This window comes from Zasmidium cellare (assembly GCF_010093935.1).
Source record: "Zasmidium cellare ATCC 36951 unplaced genomic scaffold M409scaffold_55, whole genome shotgun sequence".
Taxonomy (NCBI): domain Eukaryota; kingdom Fungi; phylum Ascomycota; class Dothideomycetes; order Mycosphaerellales; family Mycosphaerellaceae; genus Zasmidium; species Zasmidium cellare.
Genome location: NW_022986999.1, coordinates 35,002 through 51,260, shown reverse-complemented (window position 1 = coordinate 51,260; position 16,259 = coordinate 35,002). Strand labels below are relative to the sequence as shown.

The 16,259-nt window shown below is 54.9% G+C and overlaps 10 protein-coding genes across 10 annotated transcripts; 5 read left to right on the top strand and 5 right to left on the bottom strand.

Annotated features, from left to right (window-relative positions):
• Positions 1 to 569: 569 nt before the first annotated feature.
• On the top strand, positions 570 to 2,138 carry M409DRAFT_60522 (uncharacterized protein; the record flags this gene model as incomplete). The annotated part of the gene is made up of 2 exons (XM_033814507.1): positions 570 to 1,909; positions 1,967 to 2,138. The coding sequence occupies 2 exons, from the start codon at positions 570 to 572 to the stop codon at positions 2,136 to 2,138; spliced, it is 1,512 nt and encodes a 503-aa protein (XP_033660635.1).
• A 401-nt stretch (positions 2,139 to 2,539) lies between these two features.
• Positions 2,540 to 3,427, top strand: M409DRAFT_60521 (carbohydrate esterase family 5 protein; the record flags this gene model as incomplete). The annotated part of the gene is made up of 1 exon (XM_033814506.1): positions 2,540 to 3,427. The coding sequence occupies one exon, from the start codon at positions 2,540 to 2,542 to the stop codon at positions 3,425 to 3,427; it is 888 nt and encodes a 295-aa protein (XP_033660634.1).
• A 243-nt stretch (positions 3,428 to 3,670) lies between these two features.
• Positions 3,671 to 4,597, bottom strand: M409DRAFT_60520 (uncharacterized protein; the record flags this gene model as incomplete). Its single annotated transcript, XM_033814505.1, has 1 exon — positions 3,671 to 4,597. The coding sequence occupies one exon, from the start codon at positions 4,595 to 4,597 to the stop codon at positions 3,671 to 3,673; it is 927 nt and encodes a 308-aa protein (XP_033660633.1).
• Positions 4,598 to 6,585: 1,988 nt separating this feature from the next.
• Positions 6,586 to 7,082, bottom strand: M409DRAFT_29747 (uncharacterized protein; the record flags this gene model as incomplete). The annotated part of the gene is made up of 2 exons (XM_033809606.1): positions 6,586 to 7,014; positions 7,062 to 7,082. The coding sequence occupies 2 exons, from the start codon at positions 7,080 to 7,082 to the stop codon at positions 6,586 to 6,588; spliced, it is 450 nt and encodes a 149-aa protein (XP_033660632.1).
• A 200-nt stretch (positions 7,083 to 7,282) lies between these two features.
• Positions 7,283 to 7,953, top strand: M409DRAFT_29746 (uncharacterized protein; the record flags this gene model as incomplete). Its single annotated transcript, XM_033809605.1, has 2 exons — positions 7,283 to 7,498; positions 7,552 to 7,953. The coding sequence occupies 2 exons, from the start codon at positions 7,283 to 7,285 to the stop codon at positions 7,951 to 7,953; spliced, it is 618 nt and encodes a 205-aa protein (XP_033660631.1).
• A 207-nt stretch (positions 7,954 to 8,160) lies between these two features.
• Positions 8,161 to 9,051, bottom strand: M409DRAFT_60518 (uncharacterized protein; the record flags this gene model as incomplete). The annotated part of the gene is made up of 1 exon (XM_033814504.1): positions 8,161 to 9,051. The coding sequence occupies one exon, from the start codon at positions 9,049 to 9,051 to the stop codon at positions 8,161 to 8,163; it is 891 nt and encodes a 296-aa protein (XP_033660630.1).
• Positions 9,052 to 9,915: 864 nt separating this feature from the next.
• On the top strand, positions 9,916 to 10,839 carry M409DRAFT_60517 (uncharacterized protein; the record flags this gene model as incomplete). Its single annotated transcript, XM_033814503.1, has 1 exon — positions 9,916 to 10,839. The coding sequence occupies one exon, from the start codon at positions 9,916 to 9,918 to the stop codon at positions 10,837 to 10,839; it is 924 nt and encodes a 307-aa protein (XP_033660629.1).
• Positions 10,840 to 11,411: 572 nt separating this feature from the next.
• On the top strand, positions 11,412 to 12,077 carry M409DRAFT_29743 (uncharacterized protein; the record flags this gene model as incomplete). Its single annotated transcript, XM_033809604.1, has 4 exons — positions 11,412 to 11,425; positions 11,481 to 11,679; positions 11,737 to 11,843; positions 11,897 to 12,077. The coding sequence occupies 4 exons, from the start codon at positions 11,412 to 11,414 to the stop codon at positions 12,075 to 12,077; spliced, it is 501 nt and encodes a 166-aa protein (XP_033660628.1).
• Positions 12,078 to 12,195: 118 nt separating this feature from the next.
• On the bottom strand, positions 12,196 to 13,227 carry M409DRAFT_70802 (uncharacterized protein; the record flags this gene model as incomplete). Its single annotated transcript, XM_033818902.1, has 3 exons — positions 12,196 to 12,489; positions 12,522 to 12,944; positions 12,991 to 13,227. The coding sequence occupies 3 exons, from the start codon at positions 13,225 to 13,227 to the stop codon at positions 12,196 to 12,198; spliced, it is 954 nt and encodes a 317-aa protein (XP_033660627.1).
• A 417-nt stretch (positions 13,228 to 13,644) lies between these two features.
• Positions 13,645 to 14,866, bottom strand: M409DRAFT_29741 (uncharacterized protein; the record flags this gene model as incomplete). The annotated part of the gene is made up of 2 exons (XM_033809603.1): positions 13,645 to 14,499; positions 14,561 to 14,866. The coding sequence occupies 2 exons, from the start codon at positions 14,864 to 14,866 to the stop codon at positions 13,645 to 13,647; spliced, it is 1,161 nt and encodes a 386-aa protein (XP_033660626.1).
• Positions 14,867 to 16,259: the final 1,393 nt, after the last annotated feature.

The following is a 16,259-nucleotide window of genomic DNA, read 5'->3' as shown; positions in this document are numbered from 1 at the left end:
CCATTCGTCTGTCACATGTTCGGACAGTACGTTCAAGACTGTCTCTCACGATGGGATTGTCATTCAGCAGCAGCTTCTTCGCCAAGAGCCGCTCCTTCACGATCCTCATGCCTCGTTTTCGCAGCCTATACTCCTTCGGACACATAGTCACGGATACTTCGTCACCCTCGGGCCCGGCACAAACCCAGAGTGCCAAACACCTTCGAAGAACCCTCGAGCCCTAAAAGCTGATGAGTTCTCCATCCAATGCGCTCAAAGTGGCATCGTTTCCATGCACCTCTTACTTGGACAAGCAACAGAACTCAGATCCGGTCTGCCGAAGCTCCCACTATGCATGTGATAGCACTCGGTATCTATGTTCTAGCGGATCGTCATGTGGGATACGCAATATACGATGAACCCGACGGGAGCCAGCCTGGGCTGACAGATCTCCAATCCTGCTTGCAGCAGAAGAAGTAGGGCCTTCAGTCAGCCGCGCCTGGATCAGGGCAAACATGGTTGGATATACGCGACAAGTCCCCTTCAATCTATCTTTCTCCAGACATTTTACGTGAAAATTGCTGTGCAACATGGAATGGTCACTCTCCCATGTTATTCTTCTCCTATTCTCCCTCTCCCTGGCCTACCTCCTCGCCGAGGCCATCTACAACCTCTTCTTTCATCCCCTCGCATCCTTCCCCGGCCCTAAGATCACCGCCGTCACCAAGCTCTATGGCATGTACTTTGACATGGTCCAGGGCGACCACGGTGACCGCTGGAGTCGACGCATCTACGAGCTACATGAACAATATGGTCCCATCATCCGCATCGAGCCCAACGAAGTCCACATCTTGGACAGCTCCTTCTACCACAACCTCTACAACTTCGACCCCGATCTCGAAAAGAAAGACAGCCACGTCGCAAACCTCCAACACACCCCCACGACAGCCGCACACCGCCGTCGCCGCAAAGCCTTTGACCCTTACTTCTCTCGCTCGAGCATCCAAAAGATCGAACCTCTGATCAAGTCCACCATCGACAAGCTCACCACCCAAATCTCCCACAGCAAAGGCGTCGTCGACTTATCGTTCTGGTTCCGCTGCATGACCTTCGAGATCATCTGCGACTTCATGCTCTCGCAGCCCTACAACCTCATGGACGAGCCGGACAAATCCTCCAAGATGGTCAAGGCGATCGTGCAGGTCTTCAAAGTCTTGAAGCCGATCCAGCAGATTCCTGTGGTGTCTTATATCATGAACAATCTGGAACACCTACCCAAATGGATGCAGAAGGCGCCGAGCGATGAGGGACTCATGTATGTGAAAGTGTGGGAAGAGGGGTTAAAGCCGCGACTGAAGAAGGTGAGAGAAGGGAAGGCGGAGGCGGAGGATGGGAGGGTCATCTTGATGCAAGAGTATCTGAAGAACGAGACCCTGCCTGAGGAAGAGAAATCGTACGATTCGGTAAAGCAATCGGTGCTCATGATGGTGGGCGCGGGCATGGAGACGACAGGGTATGCGTTGGGCATGGCGAATTACCAGCTGCTCCAACGGTCGGATCTGCTCAAGCAAGTCAAGGAGGAGATTGCCACTGTCTGGCCTTCCAATCAAGAAGAAATTCCTTCCTGGAGCACACTCGAAAGACTGCCCCTTCTGACTGCCATCCTCAAAGAAAGCACACGACTCAGTCTCGGCGTCGCCGCTCGTCTGATCAGAGTGAATCGCAAACGAGCGGTCCAGTACAAAGACTGGGTCATCCCTCCTGGTTATCACATCAGTATGAACCAGGCCTTTGTATTATACGATCCCGACATATTCATCGAGCCGAATAAATTCGCCCCGGAGAGGTGGCTTCAAGGTGAGAAGAGCAAGGAGTTGGAAAAGTGGTATGTGCCGTTTTCGAGGGGGAATCGGAATTGTATTGGGGAGAGGTGAGTCTATTAATTATCTTCTTTGTGTGTTTCACTGCGTGAGCTGACGATGAGTAGACTGGCCTGGGCGGAAATGTACCTCACGCTCGCGGCTGTGCTGCATCGCTTCGACATGGAGCTCTACGAGACAGAGGATATAGACGTCTATCCCGTGTATGACCACTTCGTCCCGTTCCCAGAGCGGGAGAACGGCGTGAGAGTCACGATCAAGTCGACTCGCGATGCATAGTCTGGACTAGGAAATGTTCTGAACGACACTCTGCACTCTCTCGGGAAGCAGTTCGGCCGTATGACAAGCAAGGTTGCTTTGCAAAGCCGCTAGATACTAATGCTCATCGCGTACGGCTTGAACGAGCGCCGCATTTGTCCACTTTCCGCCATGAGTGGTTCAGCCTGATCGCAATGCCTACTGAGAGTGGTCTTGGCGTTGCGCATTGCTTGCTGCATAAAGCCAAAGTTGGGTGCCGGAAGCAAGTCATCAACTTGCAGCGATGCCAACGTCACAAAAGATGTTCCTAATCTCTGTCTGCGGGGCCAGATTTGGGTGGAATCAATTTAAAAAGAAGAACGAACCCTGCACAAAGGCTTCTGACTCCCGAGAGAAGAATCCATCATACCCCTTCCTTCAGCATGTCCCCCTTCCTCACCTCAGCCTTACTTCTAGTAAGCACCTTAACCTCCACAACCGCCCAATCCCCCAGCATACCACCCCCCATTCAAACCCAAGCCTACGGCAACCTCACCGGCATCAGCAACGTCTCCACCCCAGCCTGCCCCTCCCTCGGAGCATGCCACATCCTCGTCGCCCGCGGCTCCCTCGAACCCCCGGGCTACGGCAGCATCGGCGCCATCAAAGACCGGATCCTCGCTCGCGTGCCGGGCTCCACAGCCGAAGCTGTTGATTATCCCGCTGTGATCAAACCGAGCTATGTCGACTCTGAGACGGATGGTGTGGTGGCGATGAAGGGGTTGATCGGCGGGTTTATCGCGAACTGTGATGCGAAGATCCCGCTTGTGTTGATGGGGTTTTCGCAGGGTGCGCAGGTTGTTTCGGATAGTCTTGTTGAACAGAGGGGTGTTAGGTTTCCGGATAACAGCTCTGTTGACACTGTCCACCCGGGCAGCACGCTTGTCCGTGTAGCTGCCGCGGTCATGATGGGCGATCCGTCGTCGAATCTTAACGGCTCGACATTCCATGTCGGCAACGCTACGACGCACGGACTCTATCCTCGGACGAACAATGCCAACTTCTACGCCACTGGCCTCGCTGAGAGAGTAAAGAGTTATTGTGATGCACGGGATCCTTTCTGTGCGTCTGGCAAGGAATTGGGGGTCCATTTGGGAACGATTGCGAGGTATGAGACGCAGGCGGTGGAGTTTGTTGTGGGGATGGTGAAGGGGTTTAATCGGCGGAGTGGGAATGTTAATGGCAGTAATGGGGGTGGGAATTCCTCTACGGCGACGCCAGAGCCATACACGGGGTTGGGAAGGCGGAGGTGGGAGGTGATGCTGCTCTAGCGGTTGTGGTGATGTTTGTTGTCGTGGTGATGATATAGATGAGGTAGGGGCGTGAGAAGCGCGTGAGAGTAGCGGCGTGAGTTGGTAATGTATAAAGCAAACACTTGACAACAGAACGCATATAATCCCCAAAACAACATCATCGTCTAACATGTCCAACAGATGTACAGCAGCTTGGATCCAAAAAATCCACGGAGAAGCACCGCAAAAGCTGACAAACATCCCCTCCCCCTCGCGCTAACATCACTTCCTCCAAAGCGCCTCATGCTCACGCTCATACGTCAACGCGCTCCTCTGCAGTGGGGTGAGATTCTCCTCCCTATCCCCCGCCAAAAACAACATCATAACCTCCCTCACCACGCAATCCACGTGCGTATCCCACTCGCCAGGGCGCGTGAAGTCTTCCTCTGGGTACTTCCCCTCAAACGTCCCCGTGAGGCGGATCCTCACCATCGTGCGCAGCCCTGTGGCGGTGAGGTGCCATCCATCCCAATGCCCCAGCGCTTCCACTGTGGCCTGCAGAAGCGCCGTGGCGAGGGGATGATAGATCGCCGCGCCTCGTGGCGCCGAGACGAAGCGCTCCCACCAGCCTGCGAAGAACGCCGTGATCACGCGGCGGGCGTGGAGAGGGGATGTCTCCTCCTCGAGATCCGCGTCTCGCGCCGGTGACCGCGGCGTTCTTCGCAAGATGACCCCACGTGCGGCTGCTGGGCGCCTGTAGCGGAGGTTCATCTCCAGTCTGCCGGAGTGATACATCTCCCAGCGGTGGTTGAGCCTCCGCAGCATCTCCTCGAGATAGAGGCTCACTAGGCCCGGAGCGCGATCTTCACTCCCCAGCAGCTCCAGGTAGTACCCCCATCCCTGCACCTGGCGCAGCTGGTAGGTGTCCAGACGGCGCTCTGCGGCCGTGGTCTGGCGAGGAGAGGCGGGGACGGGGGCGGAGACGGGGAGGGGCAGGGGGTGGAAGAGCACCTCCCGGCAGTCCGGGCAGGTGTTGTTCTCCTGCAGCCAGGTCGCGAGGCACTCGCGGCAGTAGGTGTGTTGGTCGCCGTGGGCGACGACCACATCTGCGCTGCTTCTCAGGCAGATTGCGCAGGTCCAGTCTGCTGGGACGGGGGTTGATGGCCCCGTCAGGCTGGAGAGGAATCGGGATTGTGTGGGGAGAGACATGGTGTGAGGTTGGAGAGCTTGATGTGAGGGAGGGCGGTGATGGGGTGATGTGAGGTGGGTTGGGTGAGGTCTGTGTGGTGTGTGATGGTGTGATGGTGTGTGGTGTGGTATACTTGTGCTTGGGTAGGCTTGACTTGGACGCGACAAGGCTGTGTGAGCAGAGTATACTTTGGTGTGATCTGACCAGAAAACAGACCTCCCCCAAGACAGCCCTCCCTGTTACATATATACGGTCCAAGAGAGATGTTCCCACGTAGTCCTCATCCCCAGGATATCTCTCAGGACAAGTCTACCAAACATCGCTTGCTTACCGTGGACGGTCTCGTTGGTTTGGGGATGAACTAGAGAAGCAAAGTTTCTCCTCTCAGATGACCGCCCTCACTCCGGCCTATGTGAGCCTACATTTTGCGCTGACATCGTCCTCATAGGCTATGTAAACACACGTCTATCCCCAAGAAACAGCTCTCGACCGTGGAAACGAAACAGAAGACCCTATGTTTATGAAGCGCACAGCCCCGCGCGAGACATGACAAGATGAAATACAATACCCCTCACCGTAGATCTAAAGATACCGGCGAGTGTGAAGGCCTTTCTCTCCGCTGACTACGCGCGTTGTCGACTCAAGTCAAAATTCCTCGATTCCCCGATCTCTCTACTCGACCGTGGTTCTCCTCTCATCCCCGCGAATGAGCGTCCGACTCTGTGCGGTCTTGCCTCCCCGCGCCTTTCGAGGCAAGCTCGAAGAATCGTCGGATCACGGCGATATTCTGATCAAGGTGACGGACAGCGTCACCACTATCGGGTATCTCTACACTCCTATCTTTTCTACATAGGCCCTAGAAACTGCGCTCCATCCCCAAGCATCTCCAGCCGAATCTACTATAGAGCCTTCCTACCGCACCCCAGTATAGACCCATGAGCAGTGGAAGGAGAGCGCAAAATCAAATTATGTGAGGTACGGAGTCAGGGCGCGCCGACGTGAAGTCCGTTTGTGCTTACTAGATTGAAATCAGGCTTCACTAGCGCTTCTCCCCCTGAACCCGCACATCGACCGTGGAAACGAAACAGAATATCTACTTCTTGACGCGAGGAATATCTCGGAAATATTGTGCACATTATAGGTAGTGTGGAAGCTTTCAACTGCGCGGCGGGCGGCTATCATGCGATGTGATTTTCGATCTTTTGCTGATGTTTGGTCCACTCAGGCTGTGTGGATTTCCGACGCTCTCCGCCAAGAGTTGACTCGACCATGGCGATGGAACAGTGTCTCAAGGATTGGTTCCACGTCAAACTACGGAGAAGAACTTACTATGACACTATTTCTCTCGCCCTGCTCGCGCAAGATGCACTCCCACAAACAAGCCTCCGCCAGGCTGCGAATTTCCTCCCCCCTCGAAATTCAATTCTCCGGACACACGTTCAAATCAAGCTAGATTCCTCGAGCGAAGAAGCAACAGTCAAGAACACGATGCCAGATCGATCGCAGTAATCGAAAAGGCCATGTATGCAAAACGCTGATGACCTAGAAATTCATACGTCCTGAGGTTGAAGCAGAAGTTTGGTACGGATTTAGAGTTTACCGAGTACCTGGCAGAGCACCTCTTGCTTGTTCTTAGCTTTGTGGAAGGGAAAACAACCCCTTGTAGGATAGGAAGATGATGGTCAAGAGAAGTGGAGGAATGAACGGGCGACATGTCCTGATTGTTGGTGGGAGTGGTCGAGTGTGTGCTGTGTTTGGTCGTCTGCTGCGTATTATGTCGGCGTGGGTAAGTGGTTTTCGCGAAGGGAAAATCGACAAAGAGGCTTGACGAGCAGTTAACTCTGCCCTTTTCACCTCGTGTTGAAACAAAAGTTCTGGGATGCGCGGGTATATCATCTGTCTGAGGTGTCGATGCTGCCAGTCTCTATCATTGTCGCTACGCAGGGTATACACACACCCACATATCCATTCTCCCACTCTTCCTCAGGTGCCCATTGTGAACAACCTCCTATTTCACCGCCTGCCTGGCCTTCTCCACTCCCACATCAACCCCCTCCTTCACCTTCCTCCCCGCAACGTCAATCCCCTCCTGCGCCTTCACCACCCCAGCATCCACCCCCTCCCTCGCTCCACTAAAAGCCCTCCTCCACACCGCACTAACGCTCTCCTCCGCTCCCTCCCTCACCGCATTCCAATCCGTACTCCACAGTTTCCGCACATTATTCTCCAGCTCCGCGTTCCACTTGTCCTTCGCCGTCTCCCACAATCCCGCGGGGACCTCGCGTGCCGGGGGAGGAGGTTGTGGTGGCAGGGGCTCGACGACGTTGTTCAGGACCAGCGATTGTTGCCGCAGGAGGGTCGCTTGGTGTAGGCGGGTTTCGCGGTGGAAGCGGGTGGTTAGGTAGAGGAGGGAGGCGGTGAGGGTGAATCCGCCCAGCTAGGGATTCATTAGCTATGACCGGGAATTGATTAAGATTCATTTACCAGGCCGGATGTGAAGCCCATGCTGTCATGTAGGTAGTTGTTGCTTGGGAGTTGTTGACGATGAGGTCAGCGTACATCTCATCCCCAATGCCCGAGCGAAGTTGATGCCTCAGGCCGCAAGTCCCAAAGGAGATGTCTCCACCGCAATGGTTATCCGACCATCACATGCAACTTCACCACCAAACATACACTCACCACACTTTCATTAAAACCCAATCAAAATGGCGGGCGGACTCGTCAAATACCGCCATCTCTCACGGAAATCCTCGCATCGCCGCGCCCTCCTGCGAAATCTCGTCACGTCGCTCATCCAGCATGAATCCATCACCACCACATGGCACAAGGCGAAGGAGGCCCAGCGGTTGGCGGAGAAGTTGATCACGCTGGGGAAGAAGGATACGAATGCGACCAGGACGAGAGCGAGATCGATATTATTTGTGCGTAATTCGACAGATTGGGGTGATATTCAATGCTGATATGAATATTGTAGCAACCACAAATCCACCTTCCCAAACTCTTCGGCCCCCTACGAGATCGCTACGCCTCCCGGCCCGGAGGATACACGCGTTTGCTTCGCATCGAGCCCGAAAAAGAAGACCAAGCCCCCTCAGCTATCCTCGAACTCGTGGACGGCCCCAAGGACATGCGTCTAGCACTCACCGCACGAACGATCGCGCACGCGAGGAGGAAAGCGGAGGACCAAGAGAAGGAGTTTGAGATGAACGATATGACGGCGCATAATGTGATGAAGGTGACGCGGTTTCGAAAAGGCGGGGAGAAGGATCTGGATGAGATGGTGGGCAAGTTCGAGAAGTTGTTGGAGGAGCGCGAGGAGGGGGTTACGGAGGTGAAGAAGAGGAGGGTTTATCCCGAGTTGGAGACGAGTAGATGACGATACCCTGTAAAGTTTGAATGGCATGGAATGTTTCTGGCGTTGAGTGTGTGACGAATGATGACCAGGTGCGTGTTGCCTATCCGTTTTCTCCCTGATCCACAACAGTGCCCAAGAACAGCCCTCCTTGCCAGGCATACGTTCTTCGATCAAGACGATATCCTCCAACGACGCTATCCAGTCTTCCTCCCCATAATCCCTATCTCATCAATACCAATGCTCATTCCCAATCCACTCCTCCTGAAACGGGCCAAACTCATCCGTCTTCCCCTCGATTTCCACCTCTCTCGCCGGCAGCTTCCTACACGTCGGACACAACCACGTCGCTCCCTTCTTCGGCGCCTCGTCCAAACCAACGCAGTCGAAATGGAACGTCTTGATCTCACAGCGGTCGTTGTCGCAGGTCACCATAGGCTCGGCGGCACGGATGAGGCGGCAGTTGCAGTAGATCTCGGGGTTCTTGTCTTTGCCGTTGGTGATATGGGCTTTGAAAGCGGTGTCGGCGGGGTGCTCGTCGTATGAGGATGGAGCTGGGTTTGGTGAAGGCAGAGGCGGCGGCGGCAAGAGGATCGCTCTCAAGACGGCTTCAGGGCGGTATTTGAATGTGAAAGCGAGAGTGTGGTCGACTCCTCCTAGGGGTTGGACTTCGCCGGGGGTCTTATTACCGAAGCCATCGCCGCCGGGCGGCTCTGTGATGCGTGCGTGGCTGATCTGAACGACGACTTCGCTGCCGTCCCACAAGGCGACATCACCTGGCGGATTTGCATTGCCATCCTCAACCACATGCGGAAACCTCAACTCCTCCGCTCCAATCCACACATCCATCGCCTTCGCACCTCCATCCTCATCCTTCCCGCGCGCCCGCCATGATTGCGTGACGAAGCGCCCGTCTTTGAGGATTTTGAAAAGGAGGGCATCGCCGAGGAAGACGACGTGCGCGGGGATGTGGATGGCGACGAGGAAGGGCTTGTTGGGCGAGATGAGGATGTAGCAGCTGCTGGTGTTGGGTTCGGGGTTCGGTGTGGAGTTGTCGGGAATTTCGCTGAGGGCGAGGGAGCCGATTGTTAGCCGGGTGGAGATGTGGGAGAGTGTTGGCATTTTGGTTGTCGTAAGATGGTAGTGTTGGTCGAGTGGATTTGTGGTGGTGTTGCGAGAGGATGGGTGGGTGTGGTGAGAGTGACATTTTGTTTGTCGGTCGGTGAAGAGCCGCCTGGAACTGACCGGAGAGAGGTATGTGAAAGTGTTCCTCCCATTCACTTGCGTCTGCTAATTGTCTCGTGCTGTCTGATTTGTAGACATCGCCTTGCCATGTTCGTCTCTTTGACCCCTTTCGACTCAGCTTTCACGCTCTCACTCGGCGCAATGCTCGTCTGCACATCTCTGCACGCAAAATCTGGTGCTGCCACACAAGGCTCACACATCACTCAGTAACAGCCAATCCCCAGCCAACAGCATGCCCACCCTCGACAAGACCTCATCAAGCCACCGCCCTTACGAAGCTGACAAAACCCGGGAGTCTCGCAACAGCGACGAGCGAATGCTGACTCCGATTTACGAGGAGAGTCTGCGTCAACGCCAGAATCGTCAAATCCAAGACTTGAGACCAAATGCGAGTATCGAAACACTGGTCATACCAAGATCTTGGCTTGAGTGATGGCTTACAAATTCGTGGATAGCCACAGCCTCGCCATCGCTGCGCGAGCTTGAGACGGGAGAGGAGTTGCTTCTTTTGGACACCGAAAGAATATCAGTCACTGATATTGGCGTGTGGCGCTCATTCAGCTGAAGCGACGTGGAAGCAATGCTTATGAATGGAGAGTCCAAACAGGATTGAATGTCTTCCGCAGTCGATTGAGGAAATCGTACTTTATCCCATCTTTTCACTGTGGACGGCTTGCAACATTTCACATCAATCAACCACATCCTAGTCGCCTACCTTTTCGCATCGCGCCTAACTCCATCATGGGAATTGCAACCCCTCAGCAAGATATCACCGTCCTGGGCCTTGGTGCCATGGGTTCAGCGCTAGCCCTCGCTTTCCGCAAAGCTGGTCTCGAGACTCACGTCTGGAACCGCACTGTCGATCGTCCTGGTGTCAAGGCAGTACTAGCTGATGGAGGTCAGCTCAAAGACACTGCAGCTTCTGCTCTCGAAGCCAGCTCGCTCATCATCGTCTGTTTGTACGACTACGAAAGCATCTATTCGGTTCTGTCGACAGCATCGAAAGAGGAGTTCGCATCCAAAACAATCGTCAACCTCACCAATGGCACCCCTTCTGAAGCTCGTGCCATGTCGTCTTGGATGCGTGAGCGCGAAGTGCTGCAATACTTCGACGGCGCTATCATGAACACCCCTCAGCATGTCGGAACACCGCATGCCTTCGTCTTGATTAGTGGCGAGGACGAACAGGCGTTCGATACGATCAGCACGACTTTGAGGAGTATCGGCAGACTCGACTTTCTCGGTTCTGAACCTGGAGCAGCGGCCCTCTACGACAGTGTCTTGCTCGCGGGGATGTACGGCATGTTCGGCGGGACTTTGACAGCCATCGCGCTCCTCTCCAAAGCCAGCAGTCCGCGTGAAAAAGGCACTCCTGCCGTATCAACAGCGGCCGTCATCGCGGAGAAACTCATTCCAATGCTCCAAGCTCTGCTCCCATCGCTGGTCGAGACGGCCGAGTACTTCGATGCAAAAGACTGGAGAGGTCATCCTGCGAACAACAGTGTTCAGGAGGGAGGATTGAGGAATATCCTGGCTACTTGTGAGGATGAGGGAGTCGATGCCGGGTTGTTGAGGTATCATCATGAGATGTTTGGGGAGGCTTTGAAGGATGGCCGAGGGGAAGAGGGCATGGCGGGTTTGGTGAGGGATTTGGTTGGGGAGTAGGAGAAGTGTTGGTCGGGCGCGCAGATAAGCGTGGTTTCTCTCAAGTGTGAGTCTTTCAATATTGTCCTGCAGGGGCTCGTCTGGGTCTTTGTTCACGTAGGTGACTGTACGATGGCTCAGAGAAATCCTCAGGTGCTCTTTTACTTGTTCATAAGTCCAATCTGGCTGCAAGCATGTGATCGTCCCATCTGCCAAGGAAACCACCGTTTGGTTACGCTTCAGTATGCTGTATTCGAAGTTAGCTCTGTTCTCACGTGTAAAAATATATTCAATCGCACAGCCTGACTTCACACCAAAAGAGTCATTGGAGACTCGTGATCTCGACCACGCCCCTGCATGTGTTCAGCACGAGCTAGTATATAACAGGCCAAGCGCATGCCTGCCCTGGATTCGAGGAAGTTGCGTCATCCGCGACTGCCCCTCAACACGTGCAAAGGTGGGGTGCTCTTTCCTCGAGCTGAGCAGACGTTTTCTCTTCCGTCTGCCCCTCGCCAACTCAACTTCGACTCCATCTCATCAACAAACAACCACAACCACCACCTCAATCAACTCCTCATCAATCCTCAATCAAGATGCCTACCCAAGTGTCAGTACACTCCCCATCAAATATCCATTGACTACTCACTGATTCATTTCCACAGCTACTTCGACATCAAGTCCTCGGACGGCTCCGCCGACGGCCGCATCAAGTTCAACCTCTTCGACGACGTCGTGCCCAAGACCACCGAGAACTTCCGCGCCCTCTGCACCGGCGAGAAGGGCTTCGGCTACGCCGGCTCCAGCTTCCACCGTGTCATCCCGCAGTTCATGCTTCAGGGCGGTGACTTCACCCGTGGCAACGTAAGATTCATACTACAAGAGGATTGGAGGGAATAGACACTGATATGTTGAGGACAGGGCACCGGTGGCAAGTCCATCTACGGCGAGAAGTTCGAGGACGAGAACTTCCAGCTGAAGCACACCAAGCCCGGTCTCTTGTCCATGGCCAATGCCGGCAAGAACACGTACGCAAGATCACCTCTTCACATGTCAATTCACCCGCTGACTTTATTTGTAGCAACGGCTCCCAGTTCTTCATCACCACCGTCGTCACCTCGTGGCTCGACGGCAAGCACGTCGTCTTCGGCGAAGTCGCCGACGACGAGTCCCTCAAGGTCGTCAAGAACATCGAGAAGCTCGGCTCCCAGTCCGGCAAGGTCAACGGCACCGTCACCATCGAGAAGTCGGGCCAGCTCTAGAGAGTGTCCTGTGATGATGTTTGCAGCAGAGACGTGATGAAGCTGTAGCTTAGCAAGAAGACTACTTCTCTCACCAACTGAAAAGTTTAGATACACAATGTGAAAGCTGCCATCACTCTCATCCCTTCTTATTCCACTCCTCCAACGTCACACTGTCCCCAAAACACAGCTTCGCAAACTGCTCAGGGTACCTCCCGCCCGTGATCGTATGCTCCTTCACCAGCGCATCCAACTCCTCCACCTCCCCATCCGTCAACTCCACCGCCGCCAAATTCTCCCGAATCCTCTCCACCGACGTACTCCCCGGAATCGGCACCATGACCGGATTATCCCCCTTCCGCCCCTGCGCCCGCACCCACGCCAACGCCAACTGACTCGGCTGCACGCCCTTCCTCTCCGCAAGCCCCTTCACCTTCTCCACCAACTTGAAATTCCCTCAAACACCCCCGGCTGAAAGCGCGGCATGTGCTTCCGATGATCGCCTTCCTCAAACTCACTCGGCGCAACGACTTTGCCCGTCAGAAAGCCTTTCCCTAGGGGAGAATACGCCGCCACAATGATCCCGTGTTGTGCGCAGGCGGCTGCGACGCCGTTGGTGAAGATCTCCGTCGACCAGAGACTCGCTTCGACTTCGACGACATCGATCTGTCCGACTTTGGCGGCGCGGTTGATTGTCGCGGCGGAGCACTCGCTGAGGCCTATGCCGCCGATTTTGCCGGACTTCTTGAGGGGCGTGAGCGTCGACATGACGGTTTCGATGGGGAGGGTCGGGTCCACGCGGGCGGTTTCGTAGATGTCGATGCTCTTCGTGCCGCCGAGGATGGAGAGCGGTGTCGATTTCTTGCGTGATGAAGGCCTCCGAACTATCTGGGCCAGGCTTGGAGGGGTTGATCCCGCCTTTGATGGAGAGGACGATTTTGGCTGCGTCGCCGGGGTACTTGTCGAAGTAGGCGCGCAGGAGGTGGAGGGAGTTGTAGGTGGGTGAGCCGTAGATTATGCCGCCGTTCCAGAAGTTCGCGCCGTTGTCGACGGCGGCTTTCATGGCTGCGATAGCGATGGGGATTTCTGGGGGCGTGGGTGTCCATGTTAGGCCCATGAGGCCGTAGCCTGTGTGGTGGATTGGGCGGCTGAGGAGGGTTGGGCTGGGCATTTTGGCTGTGTGGATTTCGTAGGGGGTTGTTGGGTGTTTGGTCTGCTTCCATTCCTGTTCGGTAGGATCGAGAAGAGTACTTGTAGTGAAAGAACCGGTACCTGTTGCTGGCCGACCGCCGAAGTGCTGCGTTCGAGAGGTGTGTGCTTGGATGGAGGCAGAGCATGGAGAGACGATGTGATGATGGCAGCCGCTCCACTCTGGCATCCATGTGCACGATCTGCGCCACATTGAGATGGATTCGGATTTATCCCGTGGACTTTGCAGGTACGATATCGATGGTCCAGAGCAGTGGCCAGTGTTCCTGAACGGGGTCCGGAGTTTGGTGTTGTACGACTCCGGTATGGCAGCCTTGCCGTGAAAGCTTATTCTGGAAATAGCTGTGTGAGTTGGTTTCTCTTGGACTCTCAGTCTGGATCAGCCATTCGCAGCTGTTTCTGTTTCCGTTCCAGACGAGTGTCTGTAGCTGAAAGCCCCATGGTCAAATGGGTTGACAAGGAGCTCATCCACGATCATCCTACGGCTTCCATGGCCATCCATGATTGGCCTGCTAATTGAGCAGTACTGGACATCTCCCTCGAAAGGTCTCCGTAGCAGGAACCCTGCAATGCGGCTACTGCTCGGTCGATCAGCTCGCGGTGCGCGCAGTACGACGCTTCCATGAGGGACAAGTGTGCGATGCTTTGGCACATGGTCACTAGCGCAGCGAAGATCGTTGACCGACGTCTTGTTAGTCCTAATCACTCTCATGTTCAGGATTTGACACACCAAAAAGTTCCACAATGAAACCTCTCCTTTTCCCTCCCTCGAGCAATCGATGTCGCGGATGATCTGTGTGGAAGCAGTGACAGAAGCCCAACGTGAGTACGAGAACTGAGAGTCTTCAAAACTCCTCAGGGACCAGCGTTTATGCAGCAGAAGCAACAGATGAGACAACACTATCCTCGCCGGTTTTTGAACCTGATAGATCGGATCTTTACTCAGCGCTCGAAGTTTGTAGTCCAGATCCAAGACGGCAATATAGCTACCCGGTTCCTCCTGCATATTGCACGAGAACTCGAAGTGGCCAGCAGCGACTTGGGCGACTCGATCGAGGAAGACGCAGAAGTCTGTGTCGAAGATTGTCGAGAGTTGGGGGTTTACTTGGATGCTCAGCGCATGGCCTGGGAGGATGTAGTCGCCTGCGGGATGTGTCGTCTCGTTTGTGCGGAGAAGGCGGTTTGTGGTGAGTGTGTCCATTGCTCGCGTGGATAGCCATTCTTGGAGGCAGAGCTGAGTCCAGATCATTTGGTTTGTGACTGTTTCCTGGTTTAACATGTCGGGGTAAGAGTACGAGGGCGTGAGCAATGTCTAAAGTTGCTTCGTACGGCAACTGCTCGTATCCGAGGTCCAGTGCGGTCTTGTGGGCTACGCCGAATAGCTGCATTTGCTTCTCGAGACATCCGAGTTTCTTCGCAGACATGAACAGGACTTGAACAGCTTGAACGGTGCAGATACCAGGCTGTTGAACACAGGACGCCATATCCAACGACTGAGAAGCCGCACGATACCACAACCGACTCAGATCCTTCCTCCGTTGATTCGAGAATCCCCAGGCAGTGACCGTCGTCTCGGAGGCAATAGTCAAACTAGCAGCCATCGTGGCGAACAGTAGCGCACACCACTGTAGATCCAAGCCGCGCAGGTAGATGCTATCGACAGACTGAGGCGCAGAATACAGCTCCTGTCGAAAACTTCGAGACGACATACTGCCATGGTATCACTGCAACGAGTGGCCATGGAAGTCGACCAGCTGCAGAATGCTCTGTTTCGGCGGGAGGATCTGCTGCAGCGAGGACAGCAGCTTCAGCAGGCGTGCATGCGGATCCAGCGTTGGATTCGTCGTCGGCATGCTCGGCGGCGGAGTCTCCACAGGCACGATCGAACTCCCAGCAGTAGAACTAGAACTCCTCTTCGGCCTGGTCCTATGATAGTCTCGATGCACTCGAGGGTCGTATCCGCCGACCCAGATCCTCGTGCAGTCGCCGCCCACGCCGGCTTGCACGCACCGCTGGCAGGGCTCGTTGCGGTCACAGCGCTGTCGCCGCATCGAGCACCTCGTACATGTCTTGCGCTCTTTGGGCATCCTGTGGGAGTTTCGCTGAGTGTGAGGGAGATTTGCTGTACGATTGATTGTTGTTTGATGGAGGCTCGGAGTTATGTAGGCGAGGTCCGGCTGAAGTGGGAGCCGCACGAAGCCTGGTTAAACTTTTATGCATTGGGGAGGGTGACGGTGGCCCTGTTGAAGGAGCTTTTTAGGTGACGTTCTTCGTTCGGTATACATGTAGGTATTTATTTAAGGAGAGGATGACAAAGGGCGAGTTGTGGTAATGCTGTCCGAGGGTTGACAAGTCAGACCATGCTCATCAGACCGTGCATCAAGCCTTGCGTGTGTCTGAGGGAAGTTCTCGTCATTCGACCGCCTTGCTCTTATCGTGCCCATCGAATACTCGTCAGTTCACAGTCCCGTTGCTAGAAGTGAATGCCGGCTTCTCGCCCTCGCAAGCAGTCTGATTCCCACGCAGGCATTCAGCAAGCGTCAAGCCAACAGACTGACCTATCAACCACGCCCCATGTACTGTCGACTGGTACTTCGTAATGAGAGCCTCGCCCGCAAACCACAGCCGCCCCACGTTTGCTCGCAAGTTCTGGTGCTGCTGAGCGGTATACCCAACAGGCCAGTAAGAATAGGATCCATACGCCCAAGGCTCCAAGCCCCAGCGTGGATACGTGAAGTCCAGTGGTTCCGGCACATTCTCGTCTCCGAACATCCGGCGAAGCACTGCCAGAGCTTCCTCTTTCGTCGCATCATCTGTCTGCGCTTCGACTCGGTGGGCATCTTGGGTGTACATCGTGGTGAAGATCAAGCCACTACCCGGAAAGTAATGGCCAAGAGTCAGAGATTGCCAGGTGTTGTAGTACGCGCGCTCGACTGGGCTGGCGTAGATGATGTTTTCCACGTCCAGCGGCCAGAAGAGCTCTGAAGCGTTGAA